Below are 19,325 nucleotides of genomic sequence, written 5' to 3' on the forward strand. Positions count from 1 at the left end.
AATAGGCCTGTGTAGAAATGGCAAAAAGCAAAAGCAAAACCCAAACAATGACAACTGCAGCTGATAAGTGGCACAAAATGGCGATCCCATGCCGGCTTTATAATCAAGGCAGCCATATCAAGGCAGCCTGATCTACTGTCTCCTGTCACCCGCTTATCACTTGGCAGCTCCGATCCGATCCAAACACGCGGTCTATAAATTCCAATCGCCGCCAGGCGACGACTTCAGTCGAAATCCGAACCCTTGTGCTGAGTGTTCATCTCCGAGTAGCAGACACATTCCATCGCAGACTATCGAGCAAATCCCAGAAACAACGACGGGCATTAAATGCCAATCCTCTAGTGCAAAACACACACCAACCCCTTCCAATTGGCCCAATCTCAATCATAGCTAAAGTTGTGATAGCAAACAAAAACCAAAAGACACTGGGACCTATTTCGATCTAAGCGAAATACTCCCTATCCCACGCACCTTTTCCGGACTTCCGATTGTGCCTTTGAATGCTGCTGCAGCAGTGCGGAAAAATCATCAATCCCGATCGGCATTTCACAGAGTGCTGGAACACAAGCCTACTGCGAAACTTTGACTTCATCTCCCTGCTGAGCGTTATTTCCCTGAGTGGTGGGTAGTGATTTCAGCCAGCATCACCAATGGATAACTAACTTTTGTTGCTCCTCCAGTTGCTAAGATGGCCGCCATTCCACAAGGTGCATTTGCAGCCTGCAAGATCCGCGAGCAATTCAACGAGCGGGAGCTGATCGTCGCCCGCCTGCGCTCCGCGGCTGCAGATAAGGGTTCCGTTGACAACGGGAACGCGCTAACCCGTAAGTAGACATCTTCACGATCTGGATCCACTGGGTCATTGGATCATTGATCTTACGCATCAATTTGTACTTTTCTAGAGCGCGAGTACTCACCGAACAAGTACAACGACAAGCTGATGAACTCCATCTGGGGATTGTACAATCGCTATTCCTCCCACAATGTGAAGAAGAACGAGTACGCCCCCACCAAGTGATGACCTAAACGGGGGCCACGATGGACGTGCCCCAAACACGACCAGCACTCCCACCGGAATGTTGGTCCAAATATCTTATATTATACCATATACCCAATACTATAATCTCAAGCACATATTATACGCAGCTATATCAGTTTTAACACGCACAGCTTTGGTAACAAATATCCATTTAATGCTGTAATGTTTTTGTAAAATTCAATAAATACTTATGATATTGTATGTAAAAGGGACAAGACCACGAAGCGTGTTTCAATTCAAGTAGCAGGACTCGTAGGTCGGCACCATGTACTTGATGTTGATGAAGGCATCCTCGCCGCCATGCAGCTCCAGCACCTGCAGCGTCTCATCGATCAGATCCCCCAGATTCAGGTTGTTCTTCTGCGCGTAGTCGATCTCATCGCCGCAGTTTACTGCTTAGAAATGAAATATATGTATATCCTTCAATGGAAGTTCATCAAAGTGCTGCAGTTTAGTGAAATACATACAGTTTTTCACTTTGAAGGCATTAAACATGGGCAGCAGCTGGCGGTAGAAGGGCACCAGGGCGGGGCCCACCAAATCCGAGGACATGACCAGCTGTTGGATTATCTTCAATGTCGTGCACATTACCTCCAGGTTTCGTGTGCTCAATGCGTCTGCAAATGGGTGGGCGTATTTGGATTGGGAGTTGTATTTGGTTGTGTATTTGTTTTGGCAAGTTTCGCATTGGCAAGGTGCAAATTAGACCGAAAAACTTCGAGGCATTTGCGTGCCAGCCAATGCCCTGGTACTCACTCTTCAGCGGCAATATTAATTGCGGTATCACCGGGTGTATCTTCTCGCCCCCGGCCAGCAGCAGATCCGTGACCCCCTGGCGGGCGTAGGTCTTGTAGGGATGCTTCGTCTCCGCCAGTCCGTCGAAGAAGAGCGGCAGATAGAGGCTGTAGTCCAGCTTCTCAATGTCCACCTATGGCGGCGGAATGCGGAATGCGGAATGAGGAATGGAAAGAGGTGACACCGGGTGGGCGGTGGGTTCAAAGGTGAATAGAGCGCTCCAAGTTCGCAATTGGTTCGTGTACCGGCGGCGGTGGCGCAAGTTTTGCAAGTGTACATTTGCACGCCATGCCCCAAGCTGATTTCCATTAAGATGCTCTTTGTTTGCTTACGTTGTCAGTGGAAAATTTTTAGAACACATCGAGCAATAGGCGAGGTACCTGTGTACCTGTCTATAGGCTAAGTACTAAAGGTCTAGACTGATCTTTGCTCGAGCGTCTAGTCTGATTATAGTTAGAAATAGCTCGGGTGACTAACAAAGGGTTATAATATAACATCAATTACACAATAATTTACTATGCCTAATTGTTAGTTATACATCTTCTTGCTGGCTCAAAGTAAACTTGTGGACCATTCTAGATTTTCACTCCATGCAGACAGCAACTTTATAATTAAGGTCAGCGGCGACATCGCTGGCATCGCAGCTGCGTGAGCCTCACATATGGGGTTCCCCGACTTCGACCTTCGACCTGCGAACTGCGACCTGCGACCTGCGACCCAGTGACGCAAATCAGGCAGTATCACTCACATATCATTCGAGTGCACACGAGCTGTCACGGCGGCATTTCGGCCTAGATAAACAAACGCACCGCCCCAAAAGACATACGCCGCATATGTGGAACATGGAGTTCGGAGTGCCATCCAAGGTCTGTGACATTGAACCAGCCAGAAGGGTCACACACACATGAGGTGGGTGGACGTGGAAGCCATTACATGCCGCCTGCAGCGGAGTTCCACGGCAAGTGACTGACAGTCGGATGGTGCGACGTTTTGAATGTCAGTAGTCGCATTCCGGCCGGAATCGCTTGGCCGTCACTAACTCCGGAAATAGACAATGGCATATTATTTACTCGGTTTTGCTTTCAGCTGCAACACTTGAAATAATTGGACACGCAGGTGTACGAAACTCGAGCTGAATTCAAATATGGGCTTTGCCTATGGGTCACCGAGTGGTTGGGTTACCCCTTTCTAGTGACAGTCGTGCAATTTCTTTTGTTTTTGATTTGCATTGACTCACATTTGCATAGATGAACTTTAAGTTCTCTGACTGCCAATAACAACAGACATATGTAAAATTCCAGCTATGGCTACAAGAATAGATTGTAAAGCCTCAAATGGGACTATGGAATAACCTTTGAATATATAAGCTAACTAGATGAACTACCAATCAATACCAAATAATAGATCATTTCGTAGAATCAAACATTTGATATTCGTATAGAATATGTATAGGTAAAGTTATGGTACTTTTTGGTACAATAAACAACAAAGAAGCTATGAACACTCCCACTGTATGTCATAAATAAAAAATCAACTAGCAACGGACCTAATGGAATTTGGTATGTTAGTATGGACCCCCAACCCCACTCACCGTCCATCCGATTTTGTCGCCCCCGCAGAGGTACTCCATCTTGATGGGCAGGTCGCCGCGGTCGAAGTACATCCGGAACAGGGTTCCTCGGCCCGGATCATTAGCCCCTCCGGCGGAGCAGCCATTCAGACCCATGCCCAAATTGAAGGTGGACATGGACTTTTGCTGGCGCCTCAGAACTGAAAATCAGTGCATGCAAAAATGGGGGCAGGGATTTGTCATTAGGGAAACAAATAGCGCACCGAAACACCCAAAAGAAAATAAACAAAGTAACGCACTTTTTGGATTGGGGACCCGACTCCTGGCACTGGCTGTCTTGGGGGCGGTTTCGTGGATGGGTCCGTCGATGACGACGGTGTTCTTCTGCTGCGACTGAATGGAGAAGGGTGGAACGTAGCGCGGACGCGATGACACTGCTGCTCCATGGATGCCGCTAAGTGGTCGCAGTTGCGCCGGATTGGCGGACTTAGAGCGCGTCGGCTTGTGGTAGTCGTGCGTGGGACGCCTTGCCGTCGCGGTGCGTGCCGTTTGGGCCATGGCCATTTCCGGTTTATGCGACGATGTGCAGCCACGTAGTGTAAACAGCGAACTGCCGAGCGAAGGAATTTCTGGTAGCCAGGCTGGCACTCCTGGTGTTGGCGTTGCTGTTGCTTTTGCTTTTGCTTTTGTTGGGTGTCGTGTCGTGTCGCGGCGTTTCTATGGAGCACGTTGCTAGGGCCTGCGGCGGCTTAGTGACCGATAAGCCAACAGTTGGAGCTAAAGCCGCTTGCTCGCCTTCGCAGCGGTGCTCTCTTCCAGTCGCATTTATTTATAATAACATGCCGGTTAGCCTTTTGGGCGCCAGTTATGTTGTTACTATCATTCGACTGTGCACCAACCACATGGATTTCCGAGTCTACATGGATTTCCGAGACCACATGGATTTCCCAAGTACTTTTATTGGGCATTTCAGGTCAGCGAACCCATCGGAATGGAGGGGATCTGGGTTTTCTGGGGGCGCAACCGCAGATTAACAACGACAAATTGGCACAGCTCATGTCAATCATGAAACCTAACGTACAGCTAATCAGATTTTTATTTTGTTGAATTGACTAATAAACTAGAAAAACAGAAAAGCAAAAATCAATCCATAAAAGTTAATTGATTTAAAATTTAAAAACAATAACAGTAACACTATAAAAAACTATAAAAATCTAAATCAGTAAAGTATATAATGACCCAATATGGTTAGTATTAAAAATATTATATGTAATTCAGAATTTAATGAAGCTTTTAATCAAAGTAACCTACTTATCAGTACAATCTCGAGATTTTCGCAACAAATGAAAACTGTCTTATCAATTGGGTGGAGGTTATGGAAAACCTAGAAACTCAAGCAAATAAATTACGTTTTAAAAAGCGCGCCCAGAGAACTTATCGATAAGTCGCCAACTTTGCTATGCAGCACTGGCACTTTGTTTACATTCCGCAGTATTTGGCGTTTGTCTGGCAACGCCGCACCTGTTCCGTGCGGGCGGCGTGTTGCACAGTGCCGAGGGAACTGAGAACTACCAGTGTTGGCTAGCGATCGCGTGCGAATAAAGAACAAAAGTGTGATATGTCGCTGTGAATAGCCAATTATCTGTGTTTTCTCGTGCTAAATCCGAAAGTTTTACGCAATGTCTGAGCCAGAGGTGACCGGCGTTGTAGGTATGAAATCGCCCAACATATCCTCCTCCTGCTCGTTCTTCAAGCTGAAGAAGCTGTCGGAGGAGTCGCTACTGCAGCCGCCGGAAAAGGTCTTCGACATTATGTACAAGCTGGGCGAGGGCAGCTACGGATCGGTCTACAAGGCGGTCCACAAGGAAAGCAGCTCCATTGTGGCCATCAAGCTGGTGCCCGTGGAGTCCGACCTGCACGAGATCATCAAGGAGATATCCATTATGCAACAGTGCGACTCGCCGTATGTGGTTCGCTATTACGGCTCCTACTTCAAGCAGTATGACCTGTGGATCTGCATGGAGTACTGTGGCGCCGGCAGCGTCTCGGACATCATGCGTCTGCGCAAGAAGACGCTAACGGAGGACGAGATTGCCACCGTTCTGTCGGACACACTGCAGGGCTTGGTCTATCTACACCTGCGTCGCAAGATCCATCGCGACATCAAGGCGGCCAACATTCTGCTCAATACCGAAGGCTATGCAAAGTTGGCCGATTTCGGAGTCGCCGGTCAGCTTACGGACACAATGGCCAAGAGGAACACTGTGATCGGAACGCCTTTCTGGATGGCGCCCGAGGTAATAGAGGAAATTGGTTACGACTGTGTGGCAGACATATGGTCACTAGGCATCACCGCCCTGGAAATGGCCGAGGGAAAGCCTCCCTACGGCAACATCCATCCCATGCGGGCCATCTTTATGATTCCCCAGAAACCACCACCCTCGTTTCTAGAGCCTGATCGCTGGAGTACCGAGTTCATTGACTTCGTGAGCAAGTGCCTGGTGAAGGAGCCAGACGACCGTGCAACGGCCACTGAACTGCTTGAGCACGAGTTCATACGCAACGCCAAACACCGATCGATCCTGAAGCCCATGCTGGAGGAGACCTGTGCCATCCGCGAACAGCAGCGCGCCAATCGCAGTTTCGGGGGTGTCCTGGCTGCTAGTCAAGCGAAGAGCTTGGCCACCCAGGAAAACGGAATGCAACAACACATCATGGACAACGCGTTCATGGAGGATCCGGGTACTCTGGTGCCGGAGAAGTTCGGTGAATACCAACAGAGCTCTGCCTCGGATGCCACGATGATAGCGCATGCAGAGCAGGGCGTAGATGAGGGCACTTTGGGGCCGGGAGGCCTCAGAAATCTGTCCAAGGCAGCTGCTCCTGCAGCGGCCTCTTCGACAGCATCTCCTCTGGACATGCCGGCAGTTGACAGTGGCACAATGGTAGAACTGGAGTCGAACTTGGGTACGTAAATGATTTTAGAAGGGCTAGCCATTAGTTAATGAATTTTTGGTTATTTAGGCACCATGGTTATTAACTCCGATTCGGACGACTCTACAACGGCCAAAAACAACGATGATCAGAAGCCGCGAAACCGCTATAGGCCGCAGTTCCTAGAGCATTTCGATCGCAAAAATGCGGGAGATGCTCGTGGCGATGATAAGGCTATAGCCACCGAGTATTCTCCAGCAGCAGCAGAGCAGCAGCAACAACAACAGCAGCAGCAGCAACAGCAGGAGGAACAGCATCTGGCCAGCGGGGCCAACGATTTGAACAACTGGGAGCACAACATGGAAATGCAGTTCCAGCAGATCTCCGCCATCAATCAGTATGGACTGCAGCAGCACCAGCAGCAGCAGCAAGTTCTCATGGCTTATCCCCTGATGAACGAACAGCTCATCGCGCTCAACAATCAACAGAATGTGCTGCTCAGCAACGCAGCGCCAATGGGCCAGCAGGGAATACCGGCAGCAGCTGCGGCCCCAGCTCAACCGCCGCCCGCATATCAGAATCTGCATATGCATACGCAATCGCACGCCTACGTGGAGGGTGAGTTTGAGTTCCTCAAGTTCCTCACCTTCGACGATCTGAACCAGCGGCTGTGCAACATCGATCACGAGATGGAGCTGGAGATTGAAGAACTAAACAAGAAATACAATGCCAAGCGGCAGCCAATTGTTGACGCCATGAATGCGAAGCGCAAACGGCAACAGAATATCAATAATAATCTGATTAAGATATAGGTATAGCAACTCACAATTTCGCATGACAACTGATAATGAAATCTCAACTCACTCAATGCCCCTACATTGGGTTAAATTTACAGATGATACCGATACTGACTCTTACAGACTCGTTATCTGTAACCACTTGAAATTATTCGTGTATTGTGCAAATTTAACCCGGTGGAAAGGTCTAAAATCAATCACAAGAAATGAAAACACAAAAGCTTTATTGTAAAATGCAGAGAAACCAGAAAAGAGAAGTGATCGGCAGTATCTTCCAGCACGAAATCGAATTTTCAATTTCTTTCATCTTTGTTTTCATTACATTTATGTTTGTTTTCGTATGTCCTACCTTCCATTGATCTGTCTTTTAATATAGGTATGCTCGAATAAAATTTATTTTGCGTTTATTATAGCTGCCCGTATTGTGAACTGCCTAGGCCTTATCATAATTTTATAAGACTTATACTACTATTCGTTCTTCCTTGTTAACTATTAACCTTAATCTTTAATACACTTATTTTCTGTCTTCGTGCGATAAAAACAGCAACCCGTCAAGCAATACTTATAAAGGAGAAACATTTTTATACGCATTGGAATGCATATTTTTCGAACATATATTTATCAAAGCAAAATGCACAGAAGCACTCACATATAAACATTTATATATATACCTAGTACTTTTAGCAATTATGAATAATTTACATAATAAATATATAGGAATATATGAAGCAAAAATTGTATACAATCAATCAAAATTTCTTTTGATCTATAAAGTTTGACGAAAGACATTTAAGTTATGGTCTAATATCTAATGATACTTGGAGATTGATGAAACCTCCTTTTCATTTAATTCTGTCTAATCTTGTATATCCATTTCCTGAGTTGCCTGCTGCATGTCGTGCAGCTGTGCCCGCAAATCCTCGGGCAAACTGTGTTCGTTCAAGGCACTGGGGTCTTCACCATCCACAACAATCTCCTCTGGATCTGGGGCTCGTGGCAAAAAGTCGGCCTCCGGGAACAGTTTGCCAAATATGTCGCGGGCATTGGCAATGGCCGCGTCATAATCCAGCTCGTAGGTAGGTGGATCGGTGTAGTAAATGTGCTCGGCAGCGGGACTTTTACTAGACTGGGCAGCAATTGTGAAGTATGAGCTAAATATTATTTGTGCGTCTGATCGATCAAAGAGTTGGCTAGTGAAAACAGCTAGATCGGACGCTGGATCCTCGCTTAAAGCCGGTGTGGTCAAATGGAAGATATCTGTAAAAATGTATTCATTAAACAGGTATAAATCATATATATTCTTAATGTGCTTACATAAGCCTTCGGGACAAGCTCCTGTGTAATGCGCCAGTTGAATTAGGAAGGCCTCCCGTGCTCCCGCTTCGTCAAGCAGTCGGAGAAGATTGACCCCGCCACCTCCCTTGTTCAGCTCCTCGTTGCCCAAGGGACTGGACGATATGAACAAGCCGCGTGAGATGTGAGGCTTCAACTCGATGCCCTTTGAAACTGGTGGATAGCCAGGGGCAGAGACCACATTCTTGGCACGCAACGTTTTCCCTGCGCTGCTCAGCAGGAATTCATTCGAATTGGAATCTAAGGCAATGTCGTCGACAGCTCGCTTTAGGCAGTAAATGCCACCATAAACAGCGCACAGACGGCAGAAGCACTGCGGCAATTCCCCGCACCCGTACATGGGAAAGAGAAAGGGTGTGTTGCCATAGCGGCCCAGGCTGCCTAGAAATCGCTGTGTGCGCTGCATACCCTCCTCGAAGCTGGTGGTGGGGCCACACATGGCAATGGCCTGCATCACGCACGACGATATCTTTTCGGTCACCCGCTGCGCCTGCAAATATTCTAGAAACGTTCGCCCACGGAATTCCAACGAATCCTCATTGCACTTGTCCTCGCCGTAATCGTTGCATGCGGTGAGAAATTTCATTAGCAAGCGCTTTTCCACGATGGTCAGGGTCTTGGTGTTGAAGACATCGCTACGGGAGCAGGGCACGGACACAATCTCACCATTGTGGCGCATGCACACATGGTCCACGGCTCGGAATTCAGCGTAGCGGCAGATGTTTGATTTGATGAGCAACTGCACCAGCTCCCCGGCTGCGTACAGAATGCGTGGGCAGAGATCCAGGCTGAAGCGTCGCGACTTGGCCAGCACTGAGTCCCTATTCCAGGTTGGTGCATCTGTTTCTGATTCACTTTCCGTGGTGTGCCAGGTGTACTTGGCATTCCGCAACGAGGAATGAGCCTCAGCCTCCTGGTCAAAGCGGGCACATAGAGCGTCCATGCTGAAGGAGCTCCATACATCACCGTAGTACTCATTACTATCCAGGTGGAGCACCGATTTGCCCACTCTGCTGGCCGCAGCGGCGATGCAGGATTCGGTGAAGCCTGAAAAGGGCGTCCCACGAATGACTCATCTGTGGTTAAAACCTATTTTCTGTCTTCTCTATTACCTGTGCCTATGACCACAAGGTCAAACTGCTCCGGCAGGTCATCCGACATGTTTTAAGCCTTATTTGCCCTGATATTCGGACTATATTTCCAAATTAATAAGATATTCCCTGATTTTATTACGAATTTACTTTAGCAGCTGTTTAGAGATGCGCAGCGAACGATGACGTTACCAACAAACAGCTGCTTACAGTATTGGCTAACGGAAAAAGGCGTTACGAAACTGTTTCAAATTTAAAACTGAATTTTAGTTTTGTAAATATTCCATAAGCTTTGCAGGATAGTATTAAATGGTTTTAAGCACTTTGAATATTACAAATGGGGAAGATACATTTTAATCGTACTCCCTTTACAAAATACTGAATTTCACAAAGCGCAAATCAACAGGTGCAATAAGCATGCACACATACATGGGAAATGTGCGTGTACTTGTAGTCGCCGCTACCATGGAAACGGAAAATTCGTAAACAAAAGCCGGAAAATTATAAACTGCAGAATGTACGCCACCGCAACATAGAAATAAAGCCAATAATGTCCTTTGAAAAGATCCTCTACAAATATGAGGAACCGCACGGCATCGGAGATGTGTACTTCATTTGGCAGAAGGCTTTGCTGGCCACGACTGGAACCGATGGATCGGTGGCCCTGTACAATCGGCAGGGCCAACTGGTGCAGCGCATCATACTGTCGGGGTGAGCTAAGCCCGATACCAATGTCATACTGATCAGTAATGGAATCCCTTTTGCAGGCTGTGCTCGGGATTCGCTTGGGACCAGGAGGGCGACCTGCTGGGCATCATCACCAGTGGCTCCCCAAACATAACGCTGTGGGACTACAACAGCCAGGAGAAGATCAGCGTGGAGACGGGCCTACGAGATCCGCTCACCTGCATTCTCTGGTCCAAGCAGCAACAACTACTGGCCGTGGGCACGGGACGCGGAAATCTGGCCATCTATAACCACCGCAGTGGAAAGCGACCCACACCGGTGCTGGGCAAGCACAGCAAACGTATCACCTGCGGCGCCTGGTCCGCACAGAATCTGTTGGCTCTCGGTTCGGAGGACAAGAGCTTCTCGTTGAGCAACGAGGATGGCGACACAGTGCGCGTGGTCCAGCTAAGAGATGCACCCACCGACATGTACTTCGCCGAAATGGCCAACGACGAGCGTATTGCGGGGGATAATGCCATCAGCATGATCATCGGCAAGCGCACTCTGTTCCTCTACTATCTGCCCGAGCCAGAGAATCCTACAGAGCTGGGCTTCCAGAGTCGCTACGGATCGCTGATGCAGCACAAGTGGTTTGGCGATGGGTATATTCTGCTGGGCTTCTCCAACGGGCATGTAGTGGCCATCTCCACGCATCCCAAGGACGTCGGCCAGGAGCTGTGGCAGGTGAAGAACCACAAGGACAGCTTGACCGGATTGGCCTACTGCCCTACACTAGATATAGTTGCCTCCTGCGGAGATGACAGGTATGTGCTTATATTCAATTATGTAAAACCTGTTAGGAAACAACCTTATGTTATTATGCCCATCTTTTAAGCAGCATTAAGATTCATTCAATAACGAATCTGCAGGAGACGGAACGTATCATTACCGTGCCCGACCACGCCGGTGTTCAGATGATCGATTGGTCGCCCGATGGCCAACTATTGGCGGTTACAACGAACCATGGTACTGTGTACATCTATGTGACCAAGTTGCCACATCTCTTCGCCGTCTCCGCACCTCGAATTGTGCTGTTGAGCAGTCTCGCCGAGGTGTCCATCTATGTTTACGCACCGGACAAGACAAAGTCGCTGCCTTTCCGCTTGCCTCTGGAGGGAGAGCCCACCTTCATGGCCGTGGGACCTTATAACTTTGCTGCGGGTATCGAAAAGCACGTATGGTTCTATGATCTCGGCAAGAGTTTGGGCGAGGAGCCACGTGGACTAAGCGAACGCGATTTTCCGCGCAACGTGGAGAGCATGAAACTGAATGCGGACTACTGTGCCGCTCTGTGTCCACCACAGCTTATCCTTCAGGCCATTGCCGCCGACAATCCAAACTGCAAGGACAAACTGCAGGCGGTTTTTCCAACAGCTCTGCCAAATATGCCCATTGATGCGGTGATCACGTGCTTTGCACTTAGCCAGGAGCTTCTGATATTTGCAACAGATGTGTGTAGTTACGATATTGATTTGTTTTTATCATAATAATTAATAATATATTTCCAGATTGGTCACCTGGTGTTCTATTCCCTTGAAAAATGGGACAGCTGCACAATCTACAGGCACAGTATGGGCATCCGGCAGCTCTACATGGACATCGAGGGCACCAAGGTCATATTTATAGATGATCATTCCCAGGGCCATGTTTTCCTGCCCGTTGTCGAGGAGGCCTTGCTCATTCCGGACATTCCCAAGCAGTGCCTTGGCTGCCTTTGGGATCTCACGCAGCCGAATATCTTCATCAGCTACGATGCTAGGATCGTCAATACGCACGTCTTTGTGCGGCATTCTGTACAGGGGACACACACCTTGATGGTGGGTGAGACTAAGCTGAATCCGGGTCAATTTCCTCTGCTGCTCTGCGGCGGGGAAATGGCTTTACATATAGATGGTGGCCAGTATGCCACACAATCACTCAGTACCCATGTCGTGAATCCGAGCAACAGTCAAGCATCAAATCTTCAGGTGCTTCTGAAGCTAAGGAACTACGATGAAGCCTACAAGCTGTGCAAGCAGATGAATCAGAGCAGCGCCTGGCGTGAGTTTGGGGAGCAGGCCATTGCCGATCTGGAACCGGATATAGGTGACTCCAAACCTCCTCAGTTCAGTTTTGAAAGTATAACTCCTTGTATTTGCAGCCATTCGAGCATACCGCCAGCTTGGTGATGCTGCCCTGGTTAATGCTTTGGGTGAGCTGCGGTACGTAGAAGATCTGGACATGCTTATCGGCTGCTGCTGTACGCTCTTGGCCCAGTACGATCAGGCCAAGGAGCACATGCTGAAGGGAGTTTACACAAGAGCAGCTCTGGACCTCTGTCGGGATCTTCTGCAATGGGATCAGGCGCTGCTTCTGGCCCACAAAAACGATCCACAAGAGGTGCCCTATATAGCCAGGGAGTACGCCCAACAATTGGAGTTCAAGTAAGGCATCAAATCCTGTAGCAGCACTATTTATATATTTTCCTTACTATTTTGCAGTGGCAACTATACAGATGCTCTTTACCACTACGAGAAGGGCTACAAGGAGGACTTAATCAACAGCAAGGAGACTGAAACGGATGCATTAATGGATCGTTCTCCCGAATACGAGGAGCATGTGCGTCTTTGCAAAATGGGCATTGCTAGAACCTCTATCAGAGCGGGAGACTTCAGACGTGGGGTAAACCCATATTTGATCATTATCTGAAGATATTTACATAAACATTTTCTTACGTTAAAGATTCAATATGCTGTGGAGCTGGAAGATCAGCAGCTTTTGTTTGACTGCGCCGAACTGTTGGCCACAGTGGGACATCTTACCGAGGCAGCGGGATTGTATGAGCGTGGTGGTTTCTATGATGAGGCCTGTGGCCACTACATTGCGCTAAAGATGTGGAACAAAGCCAATAATATCCTACCCAAGGTGAAAAGCACAAAACTGCATGCCGCCTATGCCAAGGCAAAGGAAAACGATGGCCACTACGAAGAAGCAATACGGAGCTATCGAATTGCGGGCGACTTGGATGCCTGTGTTAGGATCTACCTGGACCACCTGTGCGATCCGCATGCAGCCTCTGAAATTGTTTTAGAGTCGCGTTCCATGGACTCGGCCAAGCTGCTGGCCAAGTTTTACCAGAAGATTGGCGACGTAGAGCAGGCTCTCCAGTTCCTCGTCATCTGCGGCTGCGTAGAGGAGGCCTTCGCCCTTGCCCAGCGACATAACAAGTTGAGGCGACACGGAGAGCTCTTGGAGCGCTACGAGAATGCCAAATCCTCCGATTATCTGGCACTGGCACATTACTTTGAGGGTGAAAAGTATACTCTGCTAGCGGGCAAGTATTACTTCCTGGCTAGGGAATTTACCAAAGCCCTGAGATTTCTGCTGAAAGCATCGGCTTTCAACAACGAGGAGCAGGTATCGCTATCGCTGGCCATTGACTGTGTGGCCACCTCGAACAACGAACAGTTGGCCTCTCAGCTAATAGAGTTTCTGTTGGGCGAAGTAGATGGCGTACCCAAAGACCCACGCTATCTGTTCCGTTTGTACATGGCAAGGAAGCACTACAAGGATGCCGCAAAAACGGCGGTTATTATCGCAAATCAAGAACAGATCGCTGGAAACTATAAGTCCGCAAGGGATCTGTTGTACTCCATGTACCAGGAACTGCGTCGAAATAATCTTTCCGTTACCGCTGAGATGAGGCATCAGTTTATTTTACTACATCGCTACACCTTGGTGCGAATCCACGTCAAACTGGGAAATCATTTGCTGGCCGCCAAGCTGCTCGTCCAAGTAGCCGCCTGTATATCCCAGTTTCCGGAACGTAAGAGCTTTCTTTTTTAATATTTATAGATATTTACAACAGTTTATTTTTCCAGATATCATTCCCATTCTCACATCCACGGTAATTGAGTGTCATCGGGCTGGCCTAAAGAAGTCAGCATTTACCTACGCCTCCACATTGATGCGTCCGGATTATCGGAATCAATTGGATCCCCGGTATGCGAAGAAGATCGAATCGATTGTTCGCAAGGCTCCCAAGGGCATCAAGCAGTTGCGGGATGAGATCGATGACGAAACCATGGAGTGTCCCATTTGCGACTCAAATCTGGCCAATATGGAGGTGACCTGCTACAGCTGCAAGACCACACTGCCCATCTGCATTGCCACCGGCCAGCACATCATCAAGCAACTGATGACCTCCTGTCCACAATGTGATTTTCTTTGCTTTCGCGCAGAGATGGAGAAGTAAGCTTCGGATAAACTTAGCCTTTCAAAACATGCTTTCATTATATTCTACTTTCAGTATTCTGTCGGAAAATGGAGAGTGTCCCATGTGCGGCGAGAACGTGGCTCCGGAGCAGCTCCTGGATGTGGAGGACATAAGGCCGTACATTCTGGCAGCCTCATAAGATTGAATCATTTAAGGACTGAAGCAAACGAATAGACTGCACATCACAATCAAAACACCAAAAATAGATTATTATACATAAGTTGCAATGCACAAAATACACTTGATAAATCACTAAAATTCGGATCTTTATTCTGTTTCCTGAAGGGTTTTAGGGTCTCTTGAAATGCTTCGTGGCTTATTATTAATAACATTTTCTATACGTATCAGTATAGTATTTCATTAACAACTGCAGATAATCAATACTTTGTTCTTTCTAAGGATTTAATAAAATTGTAACTAATTTTATTATTATTATAGTTTTTAAACGCAGTTACAACCTAACAACGGTATATGGTATTTTTGGTATTTTCTTGTAAGCTCCATGAAACGCTTTAGTGCTTTTTTTGATTACTACCGACACAGTTTTTGTTAGTCACTTCCTCAATAGAGCCGCAAACCACCCGGTTTTTCTGGAAAAGTTTACAAAATAATTTATCCATAATTAGCACAACAGAACCCACGGAAGGCAAGATGTCCAGCATAATTGAAACCGGCAAATCAGATTTCATCAAGGTGAATGTTTCCAACTCACACAATGATGCAGTCGCCTTCGAGGTCAAGTTCGCCAAGGATCTAACAGTTGCTCAGCTCAAGGTCTGTCTTGTGAAGGATCAATAGGATGCATATACTCATATACCATTTATAGAGCAAACTGGAGATATTGACGGGCGGATGTGCCAGCACCATGAAGGTGCAGGTCTTCAAGGGAGACACCTGCGTGTCCACGATGGACAACAACGAGGCCCAACTGGGTTACTATGCCAACAGTGATGGCCTCCGACTGCATGTCATCGATAGCTTTGCTACCTTCTCGTTTGACAGCGCTCCCGTCGAGAAATTCGAACTGACCAAGGATCAATACGAACAGCGAACAGATTCTGTGCGCAACTACCTCAAGATAAATCGCATGGGCAAGTTCAACGATGAGGAGATGCAACAGGCGGAGGAAAAGAAACGCCTTCAAGCGGAGGAGATCCAAAAACGGGCGGAACTTTGTGTACTGGGTGGCAGATGTGAGGTAAAGCTAGCACCCAAATATATCGTTTTAAAACGATTTAATCAATAAACTTCTTTTCTGCCAGGTTACGGTTCCAGGTAATCCAACACGACGGGGAACGATCCGATACAATGGTCAGCTTGAAGGCAAAAGTGGTCACTTCATTGGAGTGGAATACGACGAGCCACTGGGGAAAAACGACGGAAGGTAACGTATTACCAACTTGCAGCGGTTTCCATATTTCACAAATCTCATTTCTGTCCCCATTGCAGTTTCGGTGGAAAGGCATACTTTAGCTGCGCCCCAAATTACGGCGGCTTCGTATCACCATTATCCGTTACGGTTGGTGATTTTCCACCAGAAGACTTTAACATTGATGACGAGCTCTGAGAATACCGGGCACACCCACACACAGGTCACGCAATCTCGCATCGCACATGCCACTTTGAGCAGAAGACTTACGAACCGCTTAAATTATTTGTACGCAGGAAAGCACATTACTAATTATAGTTATGCCATTTTGTATTTATTAATTAAAACATCTATGTATGTATGTATATCAGATATTCTTACAACATGATTATTCGTAAATTCTATAATCGGCTTTATCATAACTCTGATTTAATGGTGTTCTCAATCATTTTGCATTGTTTTACATTAACTCAAACGTTTGTAAATCAAAATAAATACCAGAAATAAGAATAATTAAACAACTAGCTATTGTGCATCTGTGGATCTGGGTGCGTCGATTTCTATTACTGACCGCAGATAGCTGACAACAAAAAACATAGAAGGGGTGAAGTTATGTGAAGTATATGTCTCCTTTAGTTGAAGGTAGTCCGGCGATCTACTAAGGATATCTCTGGGTGTATATGTAATAAGCTGCTTGCTTTATATATTTATGCATGTATTATATACCTATGTATGTGTGTTCATGCGCGTTCTTGCCTAGTCCTAGTAATTATTAATAAGTTTCAATTAGCTGTCATTTAACAACAAATATATAAAACGATGCATGCTTTTCTCGAAAGTTAAGAATTACAGAAATGCGTTACAATCATGATGAAGACAACTTGATGTGCAACTTTGTATATGTTTTGGTATATATATAGACTGTTTTTTGAGCCTCCACAACTTAGATAAATGGTCGTCTTTTTCATTTTCTACATCTCACTTGAGATCGCTCCTCCCTAAGGTATGTTTTAGAAACATTCAACAATTGCATGTAGAACGGCCCTAAAAACCACTGGCTCGTCTTTTCCTCGGGGCTAAGTGAACTTGGTGGAAACTAGGTAACATTGGCCATCATATTGCATATTGCATCGCATTGTTACTTGTCTCGGAGTGGTGTTGTTAATAAACCTGAAGCCTTAATAATAGTATACATACATTTGCTGTCTGTTTGGTGTTCTATGAACTGTTCAAATTGAAGGAAATTAACAATAATTTCGCGTATAAGTACCAACTACATATTCGAGCACGGGCATAATAATTACAATAGATGATCTGGGCGTTGCGATTGGGCACATTTCAATAGAGTACAATGAGAACTTTGGCGATTGACATATCATGAACTAATCACACCACGACACTATCGCTATATGCTGTCACATACGACTTTCTTGAAAGTATGCTTTAATGAAGAAACAACCCGAGTCGGATATCTATGAGTTTGTGTTCTTTGATCGTTTGTTTGCCAAGCAAATTGATTACTGGATATCGACACATAAATGCAGTTTATAGAGCGTTGATTGGTTTCTTGTTAATATTTATTGTTACTGTTTTATTGAGTGGTGTTTCTGTTACCCTTATATTCACTTCTGTTCCATCTTGCATGCTGCTCGATGACAAATATTGCTGGCCCATTAACTAGGTTCCTAATAAATAACGTATGTAAATATGTGCGTATCTATGCGGGTGCTAATGCATGTCAGTGTGGATAGATAGAGGAGTTTTGTCTGCTTGATTGTAATGTGTAGTAATATATCAATACGTTCGATCTACGGAGAGATGCTAACATTAATTATTTCTTGAGATTCCAGCAGGGATTCGCCGCGTTGCCTTCATAATCACTCATTCAATAGATACAAACTGCCCCACAATTAAACGTATTGCTCATGCCACGCCCGTGTTCCATTCCATTAGAGGGTTGTGGTGCGCAGCATGGCTACCTTGCCCTCCGGCTTGCTGCCTGGTTTCTCCTTATCCGTGTCCGCCACTTCCTGCTGCTCCTTATCCTTCTTCCTAATCGCACCCTTCTTGTCCGCATCATTGTGCCTGCCGGCAGTTAGTTTACGCACAATCAGGCTCCCGGTGTGCTTGATGTTCCTCTTCAATCTATTGCCCCCACTACCGCCACTGCCACCGCCATCGCCTTTGCCCTTTTGCCCACCGCCAACACTAATGCCTTTGGCTTCACTGGTTTTGCCGCCTTCAACGCCCTCAGAATCCTCTTCCATAATCGGATTAATTGGGCTAAAGTCAGAGAAGAGTGGCACATCCACGGAGTGTCCTGGCTGTGTGTCAATCACGTGTAGATCTTCAACCTCCTCGCTGGACTGCAGATTCTCCTTGGAACTGAAGGGAGAGTACATATGGAACGCCGAAAGCAACGAGTTCGATTTCTTCTGATCCTCGCTGCCACCGGTGGACAGCCTGCTCTTCTTACGCCGCTGGGAGCCCTGCTGGCTGGTTAGAGAGCGACATAGAAGAGAGAGCTCCGACAGCCGGGAGGTGCTGTCGTTGCTCGGCCTCCGACAATTGGCGGTGGTCAAGGTGTCGGATGGATCAGTGGGCCGCGAGGCGGTGGCGGCCGCATTCCCCTCGTTGTTCGTTTGGTTAAGTCACAGTTTGAGGTCAGAAGCAATGCGAGTCGCAATGTTCTTGAAGCCAATGCTGGTGCCTGAAGATCAATTAACAGTTGAGTTATTTCAGCTTTAGTCAATATTATAAAGAAATCGTACCGGAGATTCGCTTGAAACGCACTCCATTCAGAGAGAGTCGTGGCAGCTTGCACACTTCTATTTCCCATTGCACCAGTGAATCAGTATTGGGATCTCCATGCACGCACCACAAGACGAATCTATGATGAACGATAAGGGGTTAATAAATACCTATATGTTTCACTAATATGCATTTATTCACTCAGTCTCCCGCTGCTCGTAGTCGCAGTTATTCTGGTCCAGCGCCTCCCTGATCTTTTGCATTATTTGTTCGGGCATCAGCGGCGATGTGGTTTTCATTGACCATGTGAATCGTAGAACTCGTGGCTTCGCCGAATCGTCTGCGGTTGTGGGACTGCAAAAATATATAACTTATTTATAATCGAAAGTCTCGCGGTCCACAGCCGTTTAAGTAGCATTTGTACGTTAGTCTCTCTTGGAATTTCAAATTTGTGTTATGATTTTTCACTTTAATAAGCTGCATAGTTATTCATTGTACATATTTACTTAAACAAAATAATTCAATTTGAATTTAAAACACTTTTAGGTCGTTAATTGTACTCGCATTTTAATTTGGCTATTTGGTAGGAAAGTTTAAGTTAGATATTTACAAATTCCCCCAAAATGGGTTTTCTGTTTGTTA

General features: G+C 46.6%; 8 protein-coding genes across 25 annotated transcripts in view; 4 read left to right on the forward strand and 4 right to left on the reverse strand.

Moving 5' to 3' along the window:
• The first annotated feature begins 214 nt into the window (after window positions 1-214).
• Window positions 215-1,259, forward strand: LOC122614204. The gene is made up of 3 exons (XM_043788729.1): window positions 215-621; window positions 681-824; window positions 903-1,259. The coding sequence occupies exons 1-3, from the start codon at window positions 501-503 to the stop codon at window positions 1,016-1,018; spliced, it is 381 nt and encodes a 126-aa protein (XP_043644664.1). The 5' UTR covers window positions 215-500; the 3' UTR covers window positions 1,019-1,259.
• A 3-nt stretch (window positions 1,260-1,262) lies between these two features.
• On the reverse strand, window positions 1,263-4,016 carry LOC122614202 (parkin coregulated gene protein homolog). The gene is made up of 5 exons (XM_043788726.1): window positions 3,704-4,016; window positions 3,426-3,604; window positions 1,796-1,967; window positions 1,507-1,656; window positions 1,263-1,431 (listed from the first exon to the last, which is right to left on the reverse strand). The coding sequence occupies exons 1-5, from the start codon at window positions 3,966-3,968 to the stop codon at window positions 1,271-1,273; spliced, it is 927 nt and encodes a 308-aa protein (XP_043644661.1). The 5' UTR covers window positions 3,969-4,016; the 3' UTR covers window positions 1,263-1,270.
• Window positions 4,017-4,959: 943 nt separating this feature from the next.
• LOC122613823 (serine/threonine-protein kinase hippo) lies at window positions 4,960-7,544 on the forward strand. Its single transcript, XM_043788216.1, has 3 exons — window positions 4,960-6,371; window positions 6,429-7,150; window positions 7,234-7,544. Exons 1-2 carry the CDS (start codon window positions 5,084-5,086, stop codon window positions 7,148-7,150), a joined length of 2,010 nt encoding a protein of 669 aa, XP_043644151.1. The 5' UTR covers window positions 4,960-5,083; the 3' UTR covers window positions 7,234-7,544.
• A 191-nt stretch (window positions 7,545-7,735) lies between these two features.
• On the reverse strand, window positions 7,736-9,760 carry LOC122613824 (rab proteins geranylgeranyltransferase component A). The gene is made up of 3 exons (XM_043788217.1): window positions 9,601-9,760; window positions 8,450-9,535; window positions 7,736-8,392 (listed from the first exon to the last, which is right to left on the reverse strand). The coding sequence occupies exons 1-3, from the start codon at window positions 9,647-9,649 to the stop codon at window positions 7,992-7,994; spliced, it is 1,536 nt and encodes a 511-aa protein (XP_043644152.1). The 5' UTR covers window positions 9,650-9,760; the 3' UTR covers window positions 7,736-7,991.
• A 262-nt stretch (window positions 9,761-10,022) lies between these two features.
• On the forward strand, window positions 10,023-14,821 carry LOC122613073 (WD repeat-containing protein 19). Of its 2 annotated transcripts, none has more exons than XM_043787055.1 (9): window positions 10,023-10,290; window positions 10,347-11,072; window positions 11,144-11,759; window positions 11,817-12,393; window positions 12,449-12,731; window positions 12,789-12,969; window positions 13,030-14,113; window positions 14,169-14,538; window positions 14,597-14,821. In XM_043787055.1, exons 1-9 carry the CDS (start codon window positions 10,130-10,132, stop codon window positions 14,700-14,702), a joined length of 4,104 nt encoding a protein of 1,367 aa, XP_043642990.1. In that variant the 5' UTR covers window positions 10,023-10,129; the 3' UTR covers window positions 14,703-14,821. The 2 variants fall into 2 exon arrangements, with proteins under 2 accessions (XP_043642990.1, XP_043642992.1); XM_043787057.1 differs by having other exon boundaries at window positions 11,147-11,759.
• Window positions 14,822-15,097: 276 nt separating this feature from the next.
• On the forward strand, window positions 15,098-16,331 carry LOC122612729 (tubulin-folding cofactor B). Its single transcript, XM_043786537.1, has 4 exons — window positions 15,098-15,337; window positions 15,390-15,761; window positions 15,826-15,947; window positions 16,013-16,331. The coding sequence occupies exons 1-4, from the start codon at window positions 15,215-15,217 to the stop codon at window positions 16,128-16,130; spliced, it is 735 nt and encodes a 244-aa protein (XP_043642472.1). The 5' UTR covers window positions 15,098-15,214; the 3' UTR covers window positions 16,131-16,331.
• A 1,160-nt stretch (window positions 16,332-17,491) lies between these two features.
• Window positions 17,492-19,325, reverse strand: part of LOC122612726 (MAP/microtubule affinity-regulating kinase 3-like) — a 28,124-nt gene continuing 26,290 nt past the window's right edge. For all 17 annotated transcript variants that reach the window (XM_043786533.1, XM_043786530.1, XM_043786531.1 and 14 more), the window contains 3 exons: window positions 18,885-19,037; window positions 18,704-18,822; window positions 17,492-18,642 (listed from right to left, as the gene is read on the reverse strand). In XM_043786533.1, the coding sequence (XP_043642468.1) occupies window positions 18,584-18,642; window positions 18,704-18,822; window positions 18,885-19,037 (331 nt within the window). In that variant the 3' untranslated portion in view covers window positions 17,492-18,583. The remainder of the gene's footprint in view (window positions 18,643-18,703; window positions 18,823-18,884; window positions 19,038-19,325) is intronic.
• On the reverse strand, window positions 17,882-18,334 carry LOC122614505 (RNA-binding protein Raly-like). Its single transcript, XM_043789071.1, has one exon. The coding sequence runs from the start codon at window positions 18,332-18,334 to the stop codon at window positions 17,882-17,884; it is 453 nt and encodes a 150-aa protein (XP_043645006.1).

Source organism: Drosophila teissieri, chromosome 2R (assembly GCF_016746235.2).
Source record: "Drosophila teissieri strain GT53w chromosome 2R, Prin_Dtei_1.1, whole genome shotgun sequence".
NCBI lineage: Eukaryota > Metazoa > Arthropoda > Insecta > Diptera > Drosophilidae > Drosophila > Drosophila teissieri.

Excerpts from the sequence above, each read along its gene's own strand:
- LOC122614204 (XM_043788729.1), top strand. The coding sequence starts at position 501 with ATGCTGCTGCAGCAGTGCGGAAAAATCATCAATCCCGATCGGCATTTC. Across the intron at positions 622-680 it reads GAGCGTTATTTCCCTGAGTG|TTGCTAAGATGGCCGCCATT; the intron begins GTGGGTAGTGAT and ends TTGCTCCTCCAG. Across the intron at positions 825-902 it reads CAACGGGAACGCGCTAACCC|AGCGCGAGTACTCACCGAAC; the intron begins GTAAGTAGACAT and ends GTACTTTTCTAG.
- LOC122614202 (XM_043788726.1), bottom strand. The coding sequence starts at position 3,968 with ATGGCCATGGCCCAAACGGCACGCACCGCGACGGCAAGGCGTCCCACG. Across the intron at positions 3,605-3,703 it reads TCGGGTCCCCAATCCAAAAA|TTCTGAGGCGCCAGCAAAAG; the intron begins GTGCGTTACTTT and ends ACTGATTTTCAG. Across the intron at positions 1,432-1,506 it reads TGCCTTCAAAGTGAAAAACT|TAAACTGCGGCGATGAGATC; the intron begins GTATGTATTTCA and ends ATTTCTAAGCAG.
- LOC122613823 (XM_043788216.1), top strand. The coding sequence starts at position 5,084 with ATGTCTGAGCCAGAGGTGACCGGCGTTGTAGGTATGAAATCGCCCAAC. Across the intron at positions 6,372-6,428 it reads AGAACTGGAGTCGAACTTGG|GCACCATGGTTATTAACTCC; the intron begins GTACGTAAATGA and ends TTGGTTATTTAG.
- LOC122613824 (XM_043788217.1), bottom strand. The coding sequence starts at position 9,649 with ATGTCGGATGACCTGCCGGAGCAGTTTGACCTTGTGGTCATAGGCACA. Across the intron at positions 9,536-9,600 it reads CCTTGTGGTCATAGGCACAG|GCTTCACCGAATCCTGCATC; the intron begins GTAATAGAGAAG and ends CGCCCTTTTCAG. Across the intron at positions 8,393-8,449 it reads AGCTTGTCCCGAAGGCTTAT|ATATCTTCCATTTGACCACA; the intron begins GTAAGCACATTA and ends ACATTTTTACAG.
- LOC122613073 (XM_043787055.1), top strand. The coding sequence starts at position 10,130 with ATGTCCTTTGAAAAGATCCTCTACAAATATGAGGAACCGCACGGCATC. Across the intron at positions 10,291-10,346 it reads CAGCGCATCATACTGTCGGG|GCTGTGCTCGGGATTCGCTT; the intron begins GTGAGCTAAGCC and ends TCCCTTTTGCAG. Across the intron at positions 12,970-13,029 it reads CGGGAGACTTCAGACGTGGG|ATTCAATATGCTGTGGAGCT; the intron begins GTAAACCCATAT and ends CTTACGTTAAAG.
- LOC122612729 (XM_043786537.1), top strand. The coding sequence starts at position 15,215 with ATGTCCAGCATAATTGAAACCGGCAAATCAGATTTCATCAAGGTGAAT. Across the intron at positions 15,338-15,389 it reads TAACAGTTGCTCAGCTCAAG|AGCAAACTGGAGATATTGAC; the intron begins GTCTGTCTTGTG and ends TACCATTTATAG. Across the intron at positions 15,762-15,825 it reads TACTGGGTGGCAGATGTGAG|GTTACGGTTCCAGGTAATCC; the intron begins GTAAAGCTAGCA and ends CTTTTCTGCCAG.
- LOC122614505 (XM_043789071.1), bottom strand. The coding sequence starts at position 18,334 with ATGTACTCTCCCTTCAGTTCCAAGGAGAATCTGCAGTCCAGCGAGGAG.